At 40.6% G+C, this 19818-nt stretch overlaps 2 protein-coding genes across 4 annotated transcripts; both read left to right on the forward strand.

The window, feature by feature from the left end:
* The first annotated feature begins 3 nt into the window (after positions 1-3).
* rnf41 (ring finger protein 41) lies at positions 4-4964 on the forward strand. Of its 2 annotated transcripts, none has more exons than XM_084680325.1 (7): positions 4-193; positions 1364-1447; positions 1580-1711; positions 1824-2095; positions 2249-2384; positions 3147-3250; positions 3383-4964. In XM_084680325.1, exons 3-7 carry the CDS (start codon positions 1622-1624, stop codon positions 3735-3737), a joined length of 957 nt encoding a protein of 318 aa, XP_084536451.1. In that variant the 5' UTR covers positions 4-193; positions 1364-1447; positions 1580-1621; the 3' UTR covers positions 3738-4964. The 2 variants fall into 2 exon arrangements, with proteins under 2 accessions (XP_084536451.1, XP_084536450.1); XM_084680324.1 differs by having other exon boundaries at positions 6-193; positions 1597-1711.
* Positions 4965-5796: 832 nt separating this feature from the next.
* On the forward strand, positions 5797-19326 carry dgkaa (diacylglycerol kinase, alpha a). 2 transcript variants are annotated; one of them, XM_084680232.1, is made up of 24 exons: positions 5797-6013; positions 10391-10490; positions 10854-10930; positions 12187-12316; positions 12454-12528; positions 12635-12684; positions 12786-12860; positions 13072-13188; positions 14365-14482; positions 14670-14758; positions 14842-14961; positions 15135-15233; positions 15500-15586; positions 15689-15762; positions 15859-15933; positions 16033-16118; positions 16211-16300; positions 16421-16581; positions 16683-16747; positions 16838-16928; positions 17089-17275; positions 17412-17529; positions 17854-17914; positions 18043-19326. In XM_084680232.1, the coding sequence occupies exons 2-24, from the start codon at positions 10415-10417 to the stop codon at positions 18121-18123; spliced, it is 2202 nt and encodes a 733-aa protein (XP_084536358.1). In that variant the 5' UTR covers positions 5797-6013; positions 10391-10414; the 3' UTR covers positions 18124-19326. The 2 variants fall into 2 exon arrangements, with proteins under 2 accessions (XP_084536358.1, XP_084536359.1); XM_084680233.1 differs by lacking the exons at positions 17412-17529; positions 17854-17914; positions 18043-19326 and having other exon boundaries at positions 17094-17244.
* Positions 19327-19818: the final 492 nt, after the last annotated feature.

The raw sequence follows: 19818 nt of genomic DNA on the forward strand, positions 1-19818 counted from the left end.
TTGCGTGGGGTAGCAACCAGCACATAGATGTCATGTTGCTTGCTTCCAGGCAAGGGACGTGGCTAGCTATCTGGCTAGCTAGCCTAGCTTGGTTTAAATGAATGTTAGCCATAAGGTCAGGAATGTTTAACTATAGCTAGCCAGAGTGCCACAGTCCAATTCAGTAATCGGAACAATAGGGCAACACAATTAAGTAAGTGTTCATATTGGTTTGTACAGTACTGCATTTAGAAGATGTGACAAGCGTTAGCTAGCTAGCTATTAGCTGCTAATGTTAGCTAGTCAGCTAGCTATACCCGGTAGTTGTTAATGTAGTTAGCCAGCACAGCGTAGCTTCTTAGCCAGAGACGCGTTCGCTTAATCGTTTTCTTTGATGCCAGCTACATTTAAAATAATTACGTTACGTTTTGAATATCCAGTATCTCAGACGAGGGGTAATAGGCGTGTGTAAATTACACATCCATATAGGCTAGCTAAGTCTAATGTGTTACTCCTCGACAGGCTGGCTCAGTTCATGGTTGTAGCTAATTACAGTAGACTTTCAGTTCCATATATGTTCACTAGTACGTAAATCTGAAATATTTGTGCTTTTCAATTCGACACCGTATATTGTTTATGTAGCAAGCTATGTTAAATAACAATCAAACCTTACATCTTTTACACATTTAACTAGCTAAATTAGCTCACCATTCCAAAGGGACAACAATCAATCTTCCTTGTGGAATCTAGACAGCTTGCCATACTTTAAATTAGACAATGCCCAAGACGAATATAATATCTTAAGACTGTATGTATATACTATAGTATATACTATATTGCACTAATGACTGTTCAATACGTGTTCAAGCAGTGTTACAGGTAAGTGTGCTGCCAAAAGAAGGCATAGGTCTGTGAGAACCTTATTCTGTGATTGGAAATGTGACATGAGTAATTTATATACCTCATTTTGGAGTAATCTGATCTAGCCAGTTTCTGTGTCTACAGATTTCCACTTTTAGATTTTGGATTTGCTTTAGGATTAAAATGATAACGGATCAATCAGCATTGCTTCCTGCCTCCCACTCATGCAGAAGATGGTTAACTGTTACAGTAAATGGAGGCCTTTTCTCTTTGGATGATTGTAATTAGGCCTTAGGGTACTCCCCCACATAATGCAATCACAATCATTATTTGGTTTTTAGGTTTATTATTTCGGCCACTCACAATGCTAATGGATTCAGATTAGTGAAAGTGATAGTGGGCTAATGCATTTTTGGCTATCCTACCATAAGTGTATTTGACAAAACCCCTCCCTGGATTCATTTCTTATTGATGGACAGATGCTGTTGTGTTGATGCTGATGTTTTTCTATTTCCCTAACCAGTTTCTCATCTATATCAAGAAACAATGCATGTTATGTTCCAAGGAGACAGCTCAAGAGCAAAGATGAAAGCAACATTTTTGTGAGGTAACTGGCCTGCAACCTTTGTATTTACTTTGATGATTTAACTATAGATGAAAACTTTCTGTCTCTGGATTTAGTACTTCAATAATATCCCACAATGTAGGGATTCAGAAAAGGTATTTTGTCACTCAACAGGCCATATTGTTCTACAGGGATAGGAGGTTTCAGTAATGTGCCATGGGGTACGACATCACCAGGTTTCAAGGGGAGGTGGATGAAGACCTGCTGTGTCCCATCTGTAGTGGAGTTCTTGAGGAGCCAGTGCAGGTTAGTGCCCTCATTACACCAATCTACTTTCTAGTTAATGTATTGTAGTTACATTTTCCTTGTACAGTATGTATAACCTTTTCTGTTTCTCTCATTTTAATTGGATCTATAGGCCCCTCACTGTGAGCATGCCTTCTGCAATGCCTGTATCACTCAGTGGTTTGCCCAGCAGCAGATCTGCCCTGTGGATCGCACTGTGGTGACACTCGCTCACCTCCGACCAGTTCCTCGCATCATGCGCAACATGCTGTCCAAGCTCCAGATGGGGTGTGACAACGCAGGGTTCGGCTGTACAGCCACACTGCGGCTCGATCAGCTGCAGTCCCACCTGAAGGACTGTGAGCACAATCCCAAAAGGCCTGTCAACTGTGAGGAAGGCTGTGGGTGAGTTGCTTAAACACATGTCTGGCATGGATGCCATGAGACAGTCATAGCAGAGGATCACCACACACCTCAAAAATACCTAAAAAGAGTTGTCTTGTCGTGGAGTACTGTTACATAAATCATTCATTCCAAAAAGCATCATTTCCCACGCAGACTTGAGATGCCGAAAGACGAGATGCCAAACCACAATTGCATCAAGCACTTGCGTAGCGTGGTGCAGCAGCAGCATACCAAGATCTCTGAACTGGAGAAGACTGCTGCTGAGCACAAGCACCAGCTAGGGGAACAAGTAAGAACATGAGAACAACTGATTCAACTGACACTGATAATATATAGCTTGAATAATGTTATTAATTTCAATAGCATGTCAAATTCCCTGAAACCCTTAATATTGTCTTTCTGTAGAGGAATTGAGATCCCATCTTCTTATGGCTTCTTATGTGCTACTAGATGTCTCTCACCTTCAGTTGTAATGCCACCTTGAATGTCTGTCCTAAATGATGCTGTCTACAGTTACATTTAGTCATTTAGCAGACGCTCTTATCCAGAGCGACTTACAATAAGTACAGGGACATTCCCCCCGAGGCAAGTAGGGTGAAGTGCCTTTCCCAAGGGCCTTCTGGAATCGAAACCGACAACCTTCTGATTAATAGCCCGATTTCCTAACCGCTCAACCATCTGACTCCTAAATTCATTGAATATGAAAGGGGCAGTGGGCACATAAAAGACAAGGGAAGCCTAATACATGTTTGTATGTACATGTCTCAAATCTGAAAATACTAACTGGTCTTTTAGATCACTTTTAGAGTTAAAAAGGAAAGAGACATAAGCAAGCAAACATACAGATATATAATGTATAATATATACATTATATATAATATCTTATGGAGCAGATGAGTAGTCATACACTTGTATCTTTCTAGCAACACTCCTCCAGCTTAATCAATGATTACTTATGCAAAATAAATCCCTCACTGAGATGACTTACATGCACAGTAGCTTCTGTTCTTCCAAGGGTCAGGGATCTGATGTTTGTGTTTTATTCTTTCAGAAGCGTGACATCCAGCTGCTGAAAGCTTACATGCGAGCGATCCGCAGTGCAAACCCCAATCTGCAAAACTTGGAGGAGAGCATAGAGTACAATGAGATTCTTGAGTGAGTCTCCATCCCTCCCTCTTCTCCCTTTGTCTCAGACTTGAGCAGATTTAAAGTTTTGGGGTTATTGTAAAGAATGATTTAGGAAGTTATTAGTATACTAAGTAATATTGTTGTCCATCTTGCCGACAGGTGGGTGAACTCAATGCAGCCTGCGAGAGTGACACGCTGGGGTGGGATGATCTCCACCCCGGATGCTGTTCTACAGGCAGTCATCAAACGATCCCTCATCGACAGTGGCTGTCCTTTGTCCATTGTCAACGACCTAATTGAGAATGCCCACGAGCGCAACTGGCCGCAGGGCCTGGCCACACTGGAGACGCGACAGATGAACCGACGCTACTACGAGAACTACGTGGCCAAGCGTATACCAGGGAAGCAGGCGGTGGTGGTGATGGCCTGTGAGAACCAACACATGGGAGAGGACATGATTCTGGAGCCTGGTCTGGTCATGATCTTTGCCCATGGAGTAGAGGAAATCTTGTAACTGTTATTAGGAGGGTCCACCTTGACAAAGGACTATGAATGCTTTTTTTCAGGGACAATGAAGTGACACCTTAAAAAAAAAATAGAATGTTTCTCTAACTATTTTACAGTGACAGCTAACATGCAAATTCTTGTCTCTCTACAAATGAAGGCGCATAAAAGAACCCTAAAAAGAGATCAGAAGAGCTTGACATTTTTGCCTTAATGGGACATTTACAAGAAAGAACCTGAACTGTCATGATAACATAAGTAAAAATGTAATCTTATTTACATTCCATTTGCTGTTGTAGGCTGATTCTTGGTCTCCATGTTTGGTGTCCTCTATTGTGTAAACTCTTGTAAAAACAAATACTATATTGAATATAAATATTATGTTGCTATTCAGACTGTAAATATATTGACTTGGTTATGGCCAAGAGTCTGGAGAGTGGTATTTTTTGCTGCAGTAAATTGTTTCTTGTAAAAAAAGGTTACATGTTGAGACAGTGATTATCATTTATATTGCCTTTGTGTGCCATTTTATTTATTTTTAATGTGACACCTTGCTTGAAGATGCTTCTAGATTTAAATAGATGGCAATTGAATTAATTGAGAAAGATTGTTACTGGTTTTGCTTACAAGTTTTCTTTATCTTCAGTTGTATATAGTAAACATGAAGTTGGGTCCAATTAAACTGTTCAAATTGAAGTTGAATATTTTCAATTAAAATGTGTCATTTAACAAATAATGGTTGACGTGATTAGATGCACAAAGATTCTTGCCATGTTATTTGATGACAAATGAAATTCTGACATGTTTCATTACCAAATATTTGTGTCTGAGAGCTTTGAATGCCTTTAAAGGAACAATGTATGAGAGACTGGCTCTAACTAATAAACATGCAGGGCGATACCAATGAGTTAATTAGAGCCTGACTGATATGCTGAGATGCATGTGAAAAATGTTGTCTTCCACAAAGATCTCTACACATTGGCTTATTGAGAGAAGGATGGAAGATGTGCTCCACCATTAGGCCTATGCATAACTCGATTGTTGACATACAGAAACATTGTTGCTAAAATTGAACATTGGAAATAGAGATATATTTGGATTGTAAATCTTTGTATGCATTGTATACGTTTTCAGTCTCAAATGGTTTTGTTTTCAGTCAAATTTATTTTGTTTGTCTCTTTCTTTTGTGCAGTGGGGTACAAAAAAAGTAATAAATAACAAACTTCTTGAAATGAAATGTCACTCTATTTTTTTTTTTTTTTGGCATTGGGCATGAAGGTACATTTTATGTTAATGTTTGTGAATTTCCCATCAGGCTTAATATGGCCCATTCCATATGATATGGTATTCTTGCTTATACATTGTTTATGAACTTTAAAGGACTTAGGGTTGGGAAGTGTAACCGCTCTGTACCAGTCCAGAAATCCCCCATAACTGTAACTCCACCACATCCTGTCACCAGGGTGGTTATAATGATTTATGGCGGTAAGTGCATAATAAGGAAAACAGCTGATGTGCTCACTCTTTCTCTCTCACATCTCTTATGAGAGAGAAACTCCCATGTGCTGTTGTCTGGTGCTTGCTCTTGCCAGCTCATGCCCTCTGTTGAGGACTCACTTTTTAAATCCTTCCTATTGTGAATGGAATGTGAAACGCTCCCTGCCAAATAGTCTGTTATTGTTATGTGCTACATTCTGCATGCTAAATTAGTTGCCAGACATGAGGATCCATCCTTTACCGGGCATGAAAAGCAAACATTAACAAAAAACATATATTTAAAAAGTTAGAAATAGGGTGTTGAATCTTCTTCCTCAATGATATAGCCTGGCACAATTAATGCAGACAAGCGAGCGATAAACTCAGAATATCGAATATCACTACAAATGCATACATATGTTCATGACGATACAATTAAATAAAATTGGATATAACTGTAGTTGATAATATTCATTGGTGAAATATATGTTAATTAGTTTAACGGGCAAGTCCTACGCTCATCTAAACGTCGGTCAAAGTGCGTGCAGAGATGACAGTTCGAGGCGGTGCTTTATTGCACTATAGACTAGAGGGATAGTGCAGAGTCGGGCGTGGGAGCCAGTCAATCTTTCCTTCCCTCTAAACAGTTGAAACATTTTTTGCGGCCACATAGCTTGCTTCGCCGCCTTCAACAAGCAACATTTTAAAAACGTGTATTTAACCACCCTGCCATCAAGGGAATATAAGGCTTTTCAGCAACAGCTCAACAGTTTTAAAGGACTGCGGACAACTGTCGTCGCTAAATAGAAGGTATGGTATTGCCTACTAAATAAAGCCCTGTCAGAAAGTCAATATGCTGAACGATGAAGTTCAATGGAATCGTGGGATTGTCCGTTCACAACTTTGTAAAAGCCGACATATTATGCGGCTTTTGAATTAGCCAAATACAATTTCGATTTTTTATTAAATGGAACCTCGGTTCGTCCAGTTTTGCCTCTAGATAAAATTGCCTTTATTTGAATTTAAATTATTTTTAATGTACTGCATGAACTAGCCTATTTAGGTATCATTGAGTCAGTCGGACATTTCGAGAATGAATTATTTAGTCGTGCAATTATGAGTTGACACATTGATGTACAGTACTTTACTTATTTAACTACGCTCAATGCAACTATGATGTGATTCTCAATACAGTCGTTCTTTAGGGAAATGTAGGCTATTGCATCTCGTAAATGCTGTGGACGTTTTTAAATTGCAAGGAAAACAGCTTTCCAACACAAAGCTCAGTTCATGTCCTTAAGTTGTTCCTATGAGCTGCTTAGTTACCCTTGCATTTCACGGGGTGCCTTGTGACTATATCTCACTTGGAATGTGTCGACTCAGAACCTCCAATATGGCTTGAACACATCAAGGACCGCTGGGTCTGTGCAGTTCAGTGCAGTGGCTAACCCTAACCCATGGTACTAATATAACCATGTGGTTGCGTGTTTCTCATTTTAGAGAGCAGTGATATTTTGTTACTTCTAAACCTCAGATGGATATTGTTTACTTTATTTTGATTGTCTACTTTCGTTTATGCATGGAGCCCCAAGAGTAACGTGCAGCCTTTTTGTTTGTAGTGTAAAGACACAGGAAAGACTGTCCCATTCTCGGGTCAATGTGAAACTGACTACTGAACCTGAGATACAAAGCCACATGTGTAATCCCATAAACAGGTGGCAATGCATTCCTGGACAATCTGTAGGTTAATAAACAAACTGTCTATCTTTATTCCACTGGAATCAGGTCAAGCTGGGTGGTGGTCTTCCCTCTGTCAGTATAGCTGCAGAAGTCAAACAAGGGAATCAATAGTGTGTGGTAGTGAGGCCAACTGATCTATTGTTACTCTGTACTCTGTGTATAGCAGGACAGGCCCTGTAAACAAGGTTGAATTTATAGCACTTATTCCATGTTCAAATATTTTGAGCTTCTATGACTTTGCTCGATCGGGGATCTTTCTCTGTGATAAAGTTGCTTGTGAATGAACAGTAATGAGGACCTTTGGTAAGTTGTGTGGATGATCTTCCTAATTATGCTATATTACTTTTAAATGGGTCATCTAATAGTGCAGAATGTATAACTTGTTCTGTTCCCTGGTTTTGTTCTGCAGAAGACGTGCTGTGCCTTATATTAGTCCCCTTAACATGTGTCATTGCCAGGGCTCACACTGTGAAAGTAATGAGGCTGCTTGGTGAAAGGGTGCACCCTCACAAGTCCAGACGAGTCTGTTTTTGCAGTCAATCTACTAGTGTTGCGCAGAAAACCTTAGCTGACTGTTGCATAAGTTCTACATTCGTATCAGGAGGATTTCATAGGCTGTTGCCATTTTTTTTGCCAAGCAAACGAGAAAGCGAGCCTCCCTTACCGTTTCCAGAAGTAAGTGCTTCATGTAGAGGTGGGATGTTTTACACATTTGAATTATGTCTGACATTATACATTTTGACTCACTTCAGGAGGTTTTAGTGTAATACCTTGGACAATTGTATTCTGTGATAAAGGCTAGCCTTCATTACCCCTTATAAAAGATACAGGAAAGAGATACACAGCAAGGAGAGCCAGATTAGTTAAAAGCAAGCGATTTAGATGTTTTTAGAAAGTTGTACTCTTGCAGGTTACTCCTTTGAGCAAGCAGTCCATTTATAGAGACGGGTATTCTCGTTCATGAGATGAGTCACAGTAGCATCTGAATTTGGAATTCAACTTAGACTGTGGTCTCTATTTTGAAGGCCAACCAAGCAAAGCAGTGTGGGAGGTGGGTGGTGCAAGAAGGGAAACCTCACAGCAGCTAGCTGGGCTCCCCTCATACATCTCTGCCTTCTGCCTCCACTCTTGTCAACGCCCATGGCAATCCTCTGACGAAAAAAGGAAACACTTTCCATAGCAACAAAACATACCCCCACCCTTACTAACTTGATGTGCAGTAATCTCAGCACATGTCAGTGAAAATAAAAAAACGCTATTGTCTGTTAGTGAAAGAGGTAATCTATCCAAGCTGCTTTAGGCGGACTGTTAGAAAAACGCATCTTGTTTTCCGACCACAACTTGAGAAAGTCTAGGGGTTTGCTTTTAAAAGTGTTAAGAAAACAGCACATTTCTGTAGCACGAGGCAAGGGTGAATGACAGCTTGCACAAATATCAACAGCCTTGGAAAAAGGTAATCCCCAATCATGCTAGTGTCTTATAAAGATCAGTTAGACTTTCCTTGTACATATGTTGAATTTTACATAACTTGGGAGACGGTGCAATAATATACATGTACTGTATATAAAACTGTAACTCAGAGGTTGTAGTATTCTACCCATACAAAGGAGGTTAAATTCTGTATATGGAATACATTTTCAGAGCAGGGTAAGCTTGAAATCTGACAGCTGGCCACTTGTACTGGAGAGAGAGGCTGCAGAGACCCAAATCCTTCATTATTTTTTTGAACCTGCCAAGGCAAAGACTGTTGTATTGTTTTACATCCCTTCTTTTACCAGGATCACTTTATGCCAGTCATATATCAGAACCGTGTCTCTATGGTTGTGTGTATTATAGGGCCAGGGAAAGCATACGGGTACTACCAGACTATTTCTGTTTGACCTCCATTGCTTTTTAGCAGTCCTTGTTCTGTCTGGTAGTGATTTCCACTCTGCATGTGAACATTGTGTATGCAAATAATTATCTGATCAGGAAGTGGAGAATCAGATTACTCAGATGGCTTGAAATCATTGTGACAAGGATGATGATGGTGGTGATGGTGTTCCCTCTGTTATGAGGGAGCACATACATGCTCATGTCAGCATGTTGTTGTAAAGGACAGGGAAGGTTAACTTTTAAAGAACATGTTTAAGTCATTGAATAATCCCTTATGTAGTTTATACCATTTGTAGGGTATTGAAATTGTGGACCTGGTATGTTCAAAAGGAGGATGACAAGGGACCCAGTTTATGCATCTTACGTTATGAGGATAGATCGCTGATTCTATTTTGAAGTATGCCATCGCTTCATTCCCCTCTCTATACCCTCCACAATTGCCACTTTGCTGTCAATTCTGCTGGCTGCCACCTGATTGGCTGCATAAACAAAACTGCTAGGCAACGCTGCTAACCTTTTGAGGGAATTAAGTGGGGACAGCGTGACCCTTTGTTAGCACAAGGAGAAGAGAGTTGGTTGCTTCACATGGAAAGAGTGGTCTATTTTTTCGTTTATGACATTTAGGTATTCTGTACCAGTCTTCTATATCTTGTTCCTCTGACACTCACCACTGTAAAATACACTGGGGTCCATATTTCAGATCTATAGACATTTAATTTAAATGGGAAAGGAAATGTATATATATAGAGAGCCTAAACACTGCTATGTAAAAAGGTATTGCTTAATGGACTTAAATTTAAATTAAATAAATAGATTTCCAGGCTGGAATTTTATGAAGATTGCAGTGAATAGGATAGTCTGTATTATTTTAGAAATAAGGGGTTAATGTTAATGACTTTGTCCTACAGGCAAAAAAAAAATCAGAAATCTGGGCTAGCCTACAATCATTTAATTCACTAAATATTTGAAAAAGGGCTTTGGGTACAAGAACCTCTAGAGACATAAAATCTAGGGTGCTTGTGGCCTGATATCAATAAAGTTTATATGTGGGCCAAATTTACATAGCATGGGACAGTTCACATTATGATGGTCAGAGGTGTGAGTTGCTTAAAGTTGTTACTTGCTGCAGTACATAATGTACAGTTCCAGAGAGTAAGATTATGTTGCAGGAAGTGTGTTTGGTTTGTGTTGCTTATCCTTACAAAAATGTTTTTGTTAAATACTGAGATGGTAAGAGAGCCAAGCTCATAGCATGTGCCCCAAACCCCGAGACTTGTTTGTCTTGAGGGAACGGTTTTAAGGTTTAGGCTATTTGCAAATTAGAATGTGACCAGTGTTAACCATGTTGTTTCTAGATGTAAATGTTCAGAGCTGTTCCTAACTAGATTTACCGCTGTTGTGATTTTTACTGTCCCATTTTGTATCGTTGTAGACTTCTGATTAATCTTGCTATCTTCTGCTCACAAGTATGACGCTTTATCCCTCAATTTCACACTACAGACTGATGTATGCTCTCTCTCTGTTTCTCTCTCTTCCTCCGCCCCCCTCTCTCTCTTTCTCACCCATGCACAGGCAGTTAGTGCAGACACAGGCACCATGTCCGCCCCCACAGACCCAGAGGTGAAGGAGCTGAACCCAGTCGACTTCATCCAGCTTCAGCAGTACATCGACTGTGAGTACAGACAGCCAGCTTCCTCAGCGCTTCACCTCTTCCATTTCCACCCACACACACATGCTCTTATGTACTTGGAAGAGGTGACTATCTCTCTCAAGTATTTGCAAATGTAGCAACACCCACACTGTGTACCTTGATAGACCTTGATTCAGACAAACTGTGAATACATGCATACACATTATCTTGATGAAATGGTGCATGCTTTAACTCCTAAGAGACGCTAAAACATCACATTTCATGTGTGTGAATGTTAAATATACCAGCAGTTTTCAATCTATAGAGTCTGGCTGTGTTTTGGTTGGAGTGGGCACGTGAGTGAGGTGTGTCGGGAGTGTGTGACCTTTGTGACTCTTCTCCTAGACTGCAGACTGAAGGTTAAAGATGTGCTAAGGGAATTTGATGCAGATGGCAGATTGGCACAGCACAGACACGGAGAGGTGAGCGGAAATCATAGCCAGGTCTATCGACCACGTAAGTCATCTGCTCTCACCCTCTCTTAGAGTGAGTTTGGAGACTGAAGGCTACGTCACTAGATTGGATTACTAAACACTATGAAATAAACACTTCACTTGAGTGGGGTCTTTATAAGCATTGATTACACATTTTATGAGTAATACCTCAATGGGATTTACTACAGAATTCAAAACCATCTTAATCACACATTTTCAATTATCTATTTTGTATTTTTAAAGCCAAACATTAAATTATACTGTAAACGTACGTATTAATTATATTTCCTCACACTAAAAGGCACACTAATGATTTGCAAAGTTTTATGAATGCTTATGGGGACCCCATTTAAGTAAAGCGATTCCTAAAATGAATGAATTTGGATTTTCTATGTATTAAGTAGATGAATCAGACTCTTAAGACTAATGTCTTTTGAAGTAGATAAGTCTGCCAGCTAAAGTTGCAAATGGAAATTGCCTCTTGATTTTGCACATGCAGCAAGGTGCTTTTGAAGGATATGCTGGCTACCCCCATGCAATGTAGGCCAATAATAAGTGGCTTTAAAAATGGCCCCTTAAATAATGTGGACATCAGCAGTTGGGGTTGCCAACTAATTACATAATGAAACCATGGAGAACGAACTCTTGGAAACCTATAGCAAAGGTAATGAAATAATGACACAAAGCAGTTTACTCTAGGACATCAGTATAATACTGAAACTGTTGACAAAGCTATCATTCTGCCTTTCAGAAACAGGAAATGAACAGGGTGACCACACGCATAGTAATGCACCAGCTTAGAGAGACATAATGAATGCCTGGCTTTCAGAGCATCCTTTTTCTCACAGGCAGGCATTTGGGCCCTGAGGTCTGACTGTGCCTTGCATTATCGTTATTTATTTATAGGGCAGCTTTGCAGTGTTTCAACCAAGGAAATTTTGTTACTGCCAGAAATGGGTTTGTGGTTCAGTATTCTCAAGGGAATGTTGATTGTAGACCCTAAAGCAAATAATTACCAGTGGTACTAATATACAAATGGACTCATTCACAATAGAGCTCCTTATCTGTCGGACTGCATATGTTTAATAACCTATTTAATATTCTTATGGTAACTTATATAAGTATTTCAACCCCCCATCTATTTACATTTTAGAAATTATTTAAGTACTACTCTCACTGGCTCTCATGTGTCTGACCTTCCAGGACTGATAGTGACAATATGATCTCTCTCATATCTGTTCCAGTGCATCAACGAGGAGGGTTTCAGACTATTTCTGAAAACCTACCTGGAGGTCGACGACTTCCCTGCAGACCTCTGCCAGCGCCTCTTCCGCTCTTTCCAGAACTCTGAACCAGCACAGGAGGGCAGCACTAGTCAGTTGGTGGTCCCTAGACCAACCTTACTATTCTTAGACAGCCATGTTCCTACTTAAATATCTACAGTATCAAAGCTCACAACATCACATGTGTGTATGCTGGATGTATATTGATCCCAGCATCCTCTCTCGTAGAAGAGGTCTTTCTCAAGGACGTTTCGTGTTACTTCTCTCTTTTGGAGGATGGCCAGCCTCGAGACAAACTGGAGTGTAAGTCCTGACTGGGTTCCCCTCTGCTGCAGTAACACACTGCAGTATTCTGTCACACCTCTGTATGATGGATTGTTCATTCACAATTTTTTCTCTTTCTTTTCAGTTGCTTTCAAACTGTATGACAGAGATGGCAATGGAGTCCTTGACAGCTCCGTAAGTAACCGCACTAAAAGAGTTATTGTCAACACAAGATAAATGGGAGTGGCACCTCAGTGCTTACTCTGTCTGTCTGTTCTTGTTGTCTGTTGATGCAGGAGGTGGATCGCATCATTGCTCAGATGATGCATGCTGCGGATTACCTTGGCTGGGATGTGTCCGAGCTGCGGCCGGTAAGAGACACACATTGCCTTCTGTGTTTTGCCAAAGGGGAATCACCATATCTTTCCTCCATGCTACAAGGAGTTGCTGCGTACACATCTCCACAGGCAGGGGGGTGTGTGTGGGTTTTACCGACAACTGGTATTTTATGTTCAGCCCCAGTGTTGAAGTCTGGGAAATGTAAATGAATTGAGTGCTAAATATACACTGTTGTTTGTGCAGGTGCTGAAGGACATGATGACGGCCATTGATGCCGACAGCAGTGGAACAGTGTCTCTGGAGGAATGGGTAGAAGGGGGGATGAACAATGTGCCTTTGCTGGTACTGCTAGGGTTGAAGGTTGGTCCATCCATCTTTGCATCCCCTTATTGTGTCACTGGGTTTCCCCAACTTTCCTGTCACATCACTGGGAGAAAAAGATTTATAGCATTCTGTTGTATAAAGTGTAGCTGTGGTTTTTAAAACACTTGATATGTGTAATGTGTTAAAACTTCTGCACATCTCTCGTATTCTTTAGATGAAGATCTCTCTTACTCACTCTCTTGTTCACTCTCTCTGCTGCTCTAGATGTTTCTGCTGACACAGGGTAGCAGGCATTGGACACCACCTCATGGCATAAACCCTCACATAAACACAATCTCTGTGCATCTGACCGATTCACTACGATGTTTACTTTACCATAATGGTTACCTCAGCTACAGTATTCAAACCCCACCTAGAAAAGAATCTGTAACCTTTAGACTGCAACAAGCCCACGGCTTTGTGAAATAAGTCATCTGGGGGGCCACTACTATCACCTCATTGCTATCGGTGTTTGGTTCATAGTCATGAGCAAGTACCATTTAAATATTGCAGATAATGTAATCTTAATGGGGTCATGATCCGCTAAGTATGTTTGGCTGGCAGGCTGACTGACTGTGTGGCTGACCACTAACGGCATCTCTCGCAACCTTCTAGCCTTTACAAAAAAATGTGGGGACTTCCCCCCCATGCTATTTTCGGCCACCAAAGAGAAGTGCAGGCTCTCACACAGTAATTTTGAATCTCTGTGCTACATGTTTAGAACACTCACTAAAAGCATGGGTCACTCAGTCAGTATTTGTGAAAGTATTTTTTCTGTAATCTGGATAAGAGCATCTGCCACATTAGATTCAGAGTAACCTTATAATCCTGTGTAGCACACATAGGATTAGTGTGACATGGTATTTATGGTGTCATTCATTTTGTGTGGTGAGTTATTAATAGGGTAGCAATATTATTATTCAAGACTCAGATCTGTTCTGAGCTGTCTGTCCGAGTCACAGCGGTGATGAGATGAAAGGACTATGAAGTCCATTGGACACGCCAATCTATCACTGTCATGTATGAGGGTTGCACAGGCAGGGCCTAATGGTATTGTAAGAAAACGCTTCCGAAAAAAATCCATGACATCCTGCTTTTCAAATGAGACACTATGAACCTATCACAAAGATTCGAGAGCACGCACTCATCTTCTACCCCACACTTCTTTCTCAGATGACCCAGGAGGATGGGCAGCATCTATGGAGGATGAAGCATTTCAACAAGCCTGTCTACTGCAATGTGTGTCAGAGCATGTTGCTAGGACTGATGAAACAGGGTCTCTGCTGCACCTGTGAGTGCTGGATCTCTCCACCAGAGGGAGATACTGTCTTCATTTTTCCTTTTCCCTCTGTCATGCTGATGCACTGACAACTTCGATTTAGCAGTATTCTAGTTGAATTAACCTGTACATTATAGAATAGATAATATAAAAATGGCTATTCAATAGACAATGTTTTCTTGTGTTTTATTTGGTGCAGGCTGCAAATACACTGTGCATGGACGCTGTGCCAACAGAAACCCTGCTCCTTGCACCAGGACCTACGTCAAATCGAAGAAAGAGACAGGGGTAAGCCTGAGTCTTTAAAGTACTTTTATTGACAAAGTCATACAGTCCTGTACACTGTCCTATATAATGACATGGTGTCACAGGTTCCAGCCCATGACTGGGTCAGTGGGAATTGTGACTCTGGGAAGTGTGACAAGTGCCAGAAGAAGATCAAGAGCTATCAGAGCTTGACGGGGAAGCACTGTGTCTGGTGCCATGCCATGGTAAGTAAGGAGGGGGTAAAGAAATATGTATTTAGTCTTTGTGTTTTTATAGACATTGTGACCTGATCATTTATGGTTCTCTAGTTATTAGTCTATTCTCCTTCTTCTACATTATTAGGGGAAACTCCCAACCCTGACCCAAACCCTTATGTTGCATTATCTTTGCCTTCCAGCGCCATGACGAATGTGCATCTCAGGAGCCGTCAGAATGTAACTGTGGCCCACTGAGAGACCACATCCTCCCACCCTGGGCCATATACCCCATTATAAAGGTAGGCCAGAAGGATGATGTTGCCCTAAAGATCTGAACATACTCATTCCTGCCAAGGCTGTTCTCACCAAACAGGCCTATGCCAGATTGAATAAGAAGAAACTTTAGTATTTTTATTTTCTTGCATAAAATGTTCATGGGTTGTAATATTTCCACTGATGTGATACATCCAGTTTTGTTTGGAAAAAGTAACATAGTGGAGAATATAATCTCATGTCTGTATCTTCCTGCCAACTAACTCTGCCACCTCTTTGCTCACCACCTTAGGAGAGGCAAAACAGCCTGAAAAATGACTGCTCAGGGTCACCTGAGGACAGTGACCACAACACCACTCCTGATGGGCAGGTGCTCCAGGTACTGGCCTTCACCGATAGGCCCGTTCCCTGTCACTTATCAAGTAGCCTGCTTTTAATTGTGGCAAAAAAGCTCTGGGTAACATTTTATATTTGTGAACAGATCAACCCTGTTCCAGACACCCACCCTCTTCTAGTGTTTGTGAATCCCAAAAGTGGAGGCAAGCAAGGAGAAAGGTGAGGCTTGGTGTGACTAAGAAGAAGAATTATTTGATTTCATTACAAAGAAATGGTAAGTGCTGGATTTATTAAATCAGATTTTTGTTATTTCAGGGTCCTGCGTAAATTTCAGTATTTGTTGAATCCACGGCAGGTATACAACCTGTCAAATGGTGGACCTGGACCAGGGTATGTTATCAGATCAAGGAGGAGTAGTGCTGTCTGTTCACAGGACTGAGTTACCTTTATGTCCTGCATAGCTATAGCTGTGTTCATCTGTATTTTCAGGCTATCCTTCTTCAGAAATCTCACAGATTATAGGATATTGGTTTGTGGAGGGGATGGCACTGTCGGCTGGATCCTTGATGCCATAGGTGGGGCCACACATGTCCAAATCTATGTGCAAACAGCAACTACCTCCTGTTGTTAGATGGTACTGAAATCTATCCCTCTTTGGTCGAATTAGACAAAGCCAATCTTCATGTGCGTCCACCTGTGGCTGTGTTACCCCTGGGTACAGGAAATGATCTGGCACGTTGCCTTCGATGGGGAGGAGGTAAGAGTCATGATGCCCTCTCTATCAGATGTAGAGATTATCTGATGTCCCCAGCATCTGAATGCACCCGCTTTGGATGTTGGTTTGAGCTCATGTGTATGTATGTGACCATCTCTGAAGGGTATGATGGTTCAGTTCTGAGTCGGATCTTGAAGGATATCGAAGGAAGTTCCCTGGTGCTCATGGATCGCTGGAGCATACAGGTGATCACTGAGGACGATCAGGAGAAAGGAGACCCTGTGCCTTATGAGATCATCAACAATTATTTCTCCATTGGAGTGGTAAGTATTCAACAAAGATGTCACATATTTAGATCATCATCTTTTAACGCTAAGCCGGTTGCTTTAATATCAACTTCACAGATAGTGCTCTCTATTCACAGGATGCCTCCATTGCCCACCGATTCCACACCCTGAGGGAGAAACACCCCCAGAAGTTCAACAGCAGGTGCAGTTATCTTGGGTGACTTTATCCTGTTTCAAGATGGCCTTGCATAATCCAATTTTTTAAGATTGTTTAAATTGTTTATGGTTCCAGAATGAAGAACAAACTGTGGTATTTTGAGTTTGCCACCTCAGAGACGATCTCTGCCTCTTGCAAGAAACTGAACGAGTGTGTCACAATTGAGGTCAGTGCTTCTATCAGCACACAGAGGTACAGCCTCTAAACCTCTACTCTGATCATCAGAATAACTTGCATTGTAACAGTATCACTTAACCTTATAGTTTTGTGTTTTCCTCATCATGTCTCCTAATATTCTGCCTGTCATGATGTTGCTCGCTTCCCAGTGCAGTGGCACTCAATTGAACCTTAGTGGACTGTCTATGGAAGGGGTTGCTGTCCTTAACATTCCCAGCATGCACGGTGGCTCCAATCTGTGGGGCGAGGCAAAAAAGAGTGAGAGCAAGGAGTTTATGAGCCAGGAGCTGCCTGAGGTGATTGTTGATCCCGATGCCCTGAAAGTGAGCTCACAAGGTATGGTGAAGATAACTTGCTGTAACATGCTATGGTTTCTGATCATAAATAGTGATTGCTTTTGTTGAAAACATGGAAACCATAGAAAAAAAACAGAAACATTTTGTCTAATGCTCAGTGCTCCCCTCTATGCCAGATCTCAGTGACAAGCGGATGGAGGTTGTGGGGCTAGAGGGAGCCATTGAGATGGGCCGAATATACACTGGACTCAAGAGTGCTGTGAGACTAGCAAAAACATCCCAGATAACCATTAGGTGAGCATTTGAGACTTGTATAGACAACTAACCTCCTCAGATAATCGTGAATAAATTGACATGCTCGCCCTTTTGAGCTGGTAACAAGCTCCCTGAGCTGAAGAGAGGTGTGTAGTGCCCCAGTCACACATCCTAACGTGTCCAGCACTAAAGGTGACAGTTTCATTGTTATGTTAAAGTCTTATAGTATGTCTCATGAGCTGAGGCATTTAAATGTAAATCAACTCTTTTGACCATGCACCACTTTTCTGCTTTTCCATCAGTCCCAGTTCCCCTGGTATTGCACTTGTAACTATATAATGAGGCTTCTTTACACTCTCTCAGGACTAATAAAGCACTACCAATGCAGATTGATGGGGAGCCTTGGATGCAGCCCCCTTGCACGGTGAGTGCGCTAAGAAAGAAAATGAGCCCTTACCTTTTCCAAATTGCACTCGACTCATTTGATAGTTCATATATCACATGCCTTTCTGAAGTGATCAATTGTAACACTTTTTTAAAAAATTTCTGTAGATTCACATCACTCACAAGAATCAAGCCAGTATGCTGATGGCTCCCCAGGCCAAATCATCCAGCTTCTTCACTTACAAGTAGAATGTTGCCTGCCTGCTCCAACAGTGACTTATATACTTGTAGACTTTATAGTATGCACTTGTTTTACATTTAAATAAGGATTTAAACAACCTCATTTGTGAATTACGAATGTATATAATAGTTATGTGAGGCGTTAAGTAATCAAGGTATTGAGGTGATGAAGGACTCACAAGTTGAATTTACCAAGTTATGTGGTATACCTCTCATAAGAAGCCTTTATAATATGTATTTTGTTTAAAGTGTGACCAAAACAGGTTGACCAAACTTTCTTAAAACTTGACACATTGCTTGTTCTGCCTTATTGCAAGGTAATATTATCGAAATATTGCTTGAAAACTAGTACTGTTGTAGTGTAGACTATTATAATTACAATATGTTAAGATAAAATCAATTGTATGTGCCTTTGTCTTTTTGCTCTGCAATATTAATCTTATGTGTTCTAGAGGAACTAATAGGATAGATGTAGAAGAGATAATAGAAAATGTTATTGTTTTATTTTCTTAAAAACAGCTGTGTTACTCCAGATCAGTCATGCTCTTGCTGATTTCCAACATAGTTTATGTTTAAACTACATCCTGATTACGAAGCTACTTTTATTTGGATAATTGTCCATAATTTTACTATATTGTGGACAACTGTATTGAAAGATTGTGCAATTGAGAGCTAATAGTTATAAATTGTTATTTGACACAGTAGCCTGTGATGTACTTGATGTGCTTGCTTCTAAAATGACTTGTGCATTTGAGATGATGTAACTATTACGTGTGTACAGAGAGCAACTTGCATCTTTGTTCTCAAATTACCACACTGCTGTTTTAATTAAAAGACTGGGGGGGAATGTAACGGTATTTAGTGACAACATGGATTTGAAATTACCTCAAACAAATCGAATTTATCTGATTGGATGCTTGCTAGTCATATCATTTCAAATGTAATCACACATTTACATTTTGTCATTTAGCAGACACCAGTTACTTACAGTAACAGGGTTTTACAGTAAGTAGGCCTACAGGGACATTCCCCCGAGGCAAGTATGGTGAAGTGCCTTGCCCAAGGACACAACGTCATTTGGCACAGCCGGGAATGAACCAACAACCTTCTGATTAATAGCCTGACTCCCTAACCGCTTAGCCATCTGACCCCCATACAAATGTTAATTTATTTCAAGACTATGTCTGAGATTTTAATAAAAAATGGATTCAACACACTGTGTATTTAATTTATGAATAACCAACTAACAAAAAACATATTTTTCAGTCTTACCCAAAAGCAGCCCATGTACCTAACACCTTTGATCACAAGAGGGCACAATTTGTTAAGCAGTACAGACCATATGGCAATAAAACGCTGTTTCTGTTTTCATTGTATTGTGAATCCCACTTTTCCAATAATGATGAATATGTGCTACTCATTGTTACATTTTTGGTTCGTCTATAGGACCACATCCTTTTGAAATTCCTGAAAAATATCTGAATATCAATCTATAGGCTACATAAAATGTATATTATAGTTTCAGTTAGTGATCTGTCTAAGCAACGCACGTGTCCACCTAGTGATGATAATAGTACTTTCGTTGTCTCTCTGCCTTTGGAAAATACTTTTGTACTTCGAGCACCTTTGGGAATTAAAACTCATCAACTGACATTTACGTGCACCATTTCACATGATGTCCTTAACTTTAAACAAATGACACAA

The sequence above is a fragment of the Hypomesus nipponensis genome, chromosome 18 (assembly GCF_054491055.1).
Source record: "Hypomesus nipponensis isolate SF chromosome 18, ASM5449105v1, whole genome shotgun sequence".
Taxonomy (NCBI): domain Eukaryota; kingdom Metazoa; phylum Chordata; class Actinopteri; order Osmeriformes; family Osmeridae; genus Hypomesus; species Hypomesus nipponensis.

Bases quoted from the DNA above. Each gene is read 5' to 3' on its own strand.
- dgkaa (XM_084680232.1), top strand. From the start codon at position 10,415: ATGTCCGCCCCCACAGACCCAGAGGTGAAGGAGCTGAACCCAGTCGAC. The intron at 14,759-14,841 runs GTAAGCCTGAGT...ATGGTGTCACAG, and splicing joins AATCGAAGAAAGAGACAGGG to GTTCCAGCCCATGACTGGGT. The intron at 16,748-16,837 runs GTGCAGTTATCT...TTATGGTTCCAG, and splicing joins CCCCAGAAGTTCAACAGCAG to AATGAAGAACAAACTGTGGT.
- rnf41 (XM_084680325.1), top strand. From the start codon at position 1,622: ATGGGGTACGACATCACCAGGTTTCAAGGGGAGGTGGATGAAGACCTG. The intron at 1,712-1,823 runs GTTAGTGCCCTC...TTGGATCTATAG, and splicing joins TTCTTGAGGAGCCAGTGCAG to GCCCCTCACTGTGAGCATGC. The intron at 3,251-3,382 runs GTGAGTCTCCAT...TCTTGCCGACAG, and splicing joins GAGTACAATGAGATTCTTGA to GTGGGTGAACTCAATGCAGC.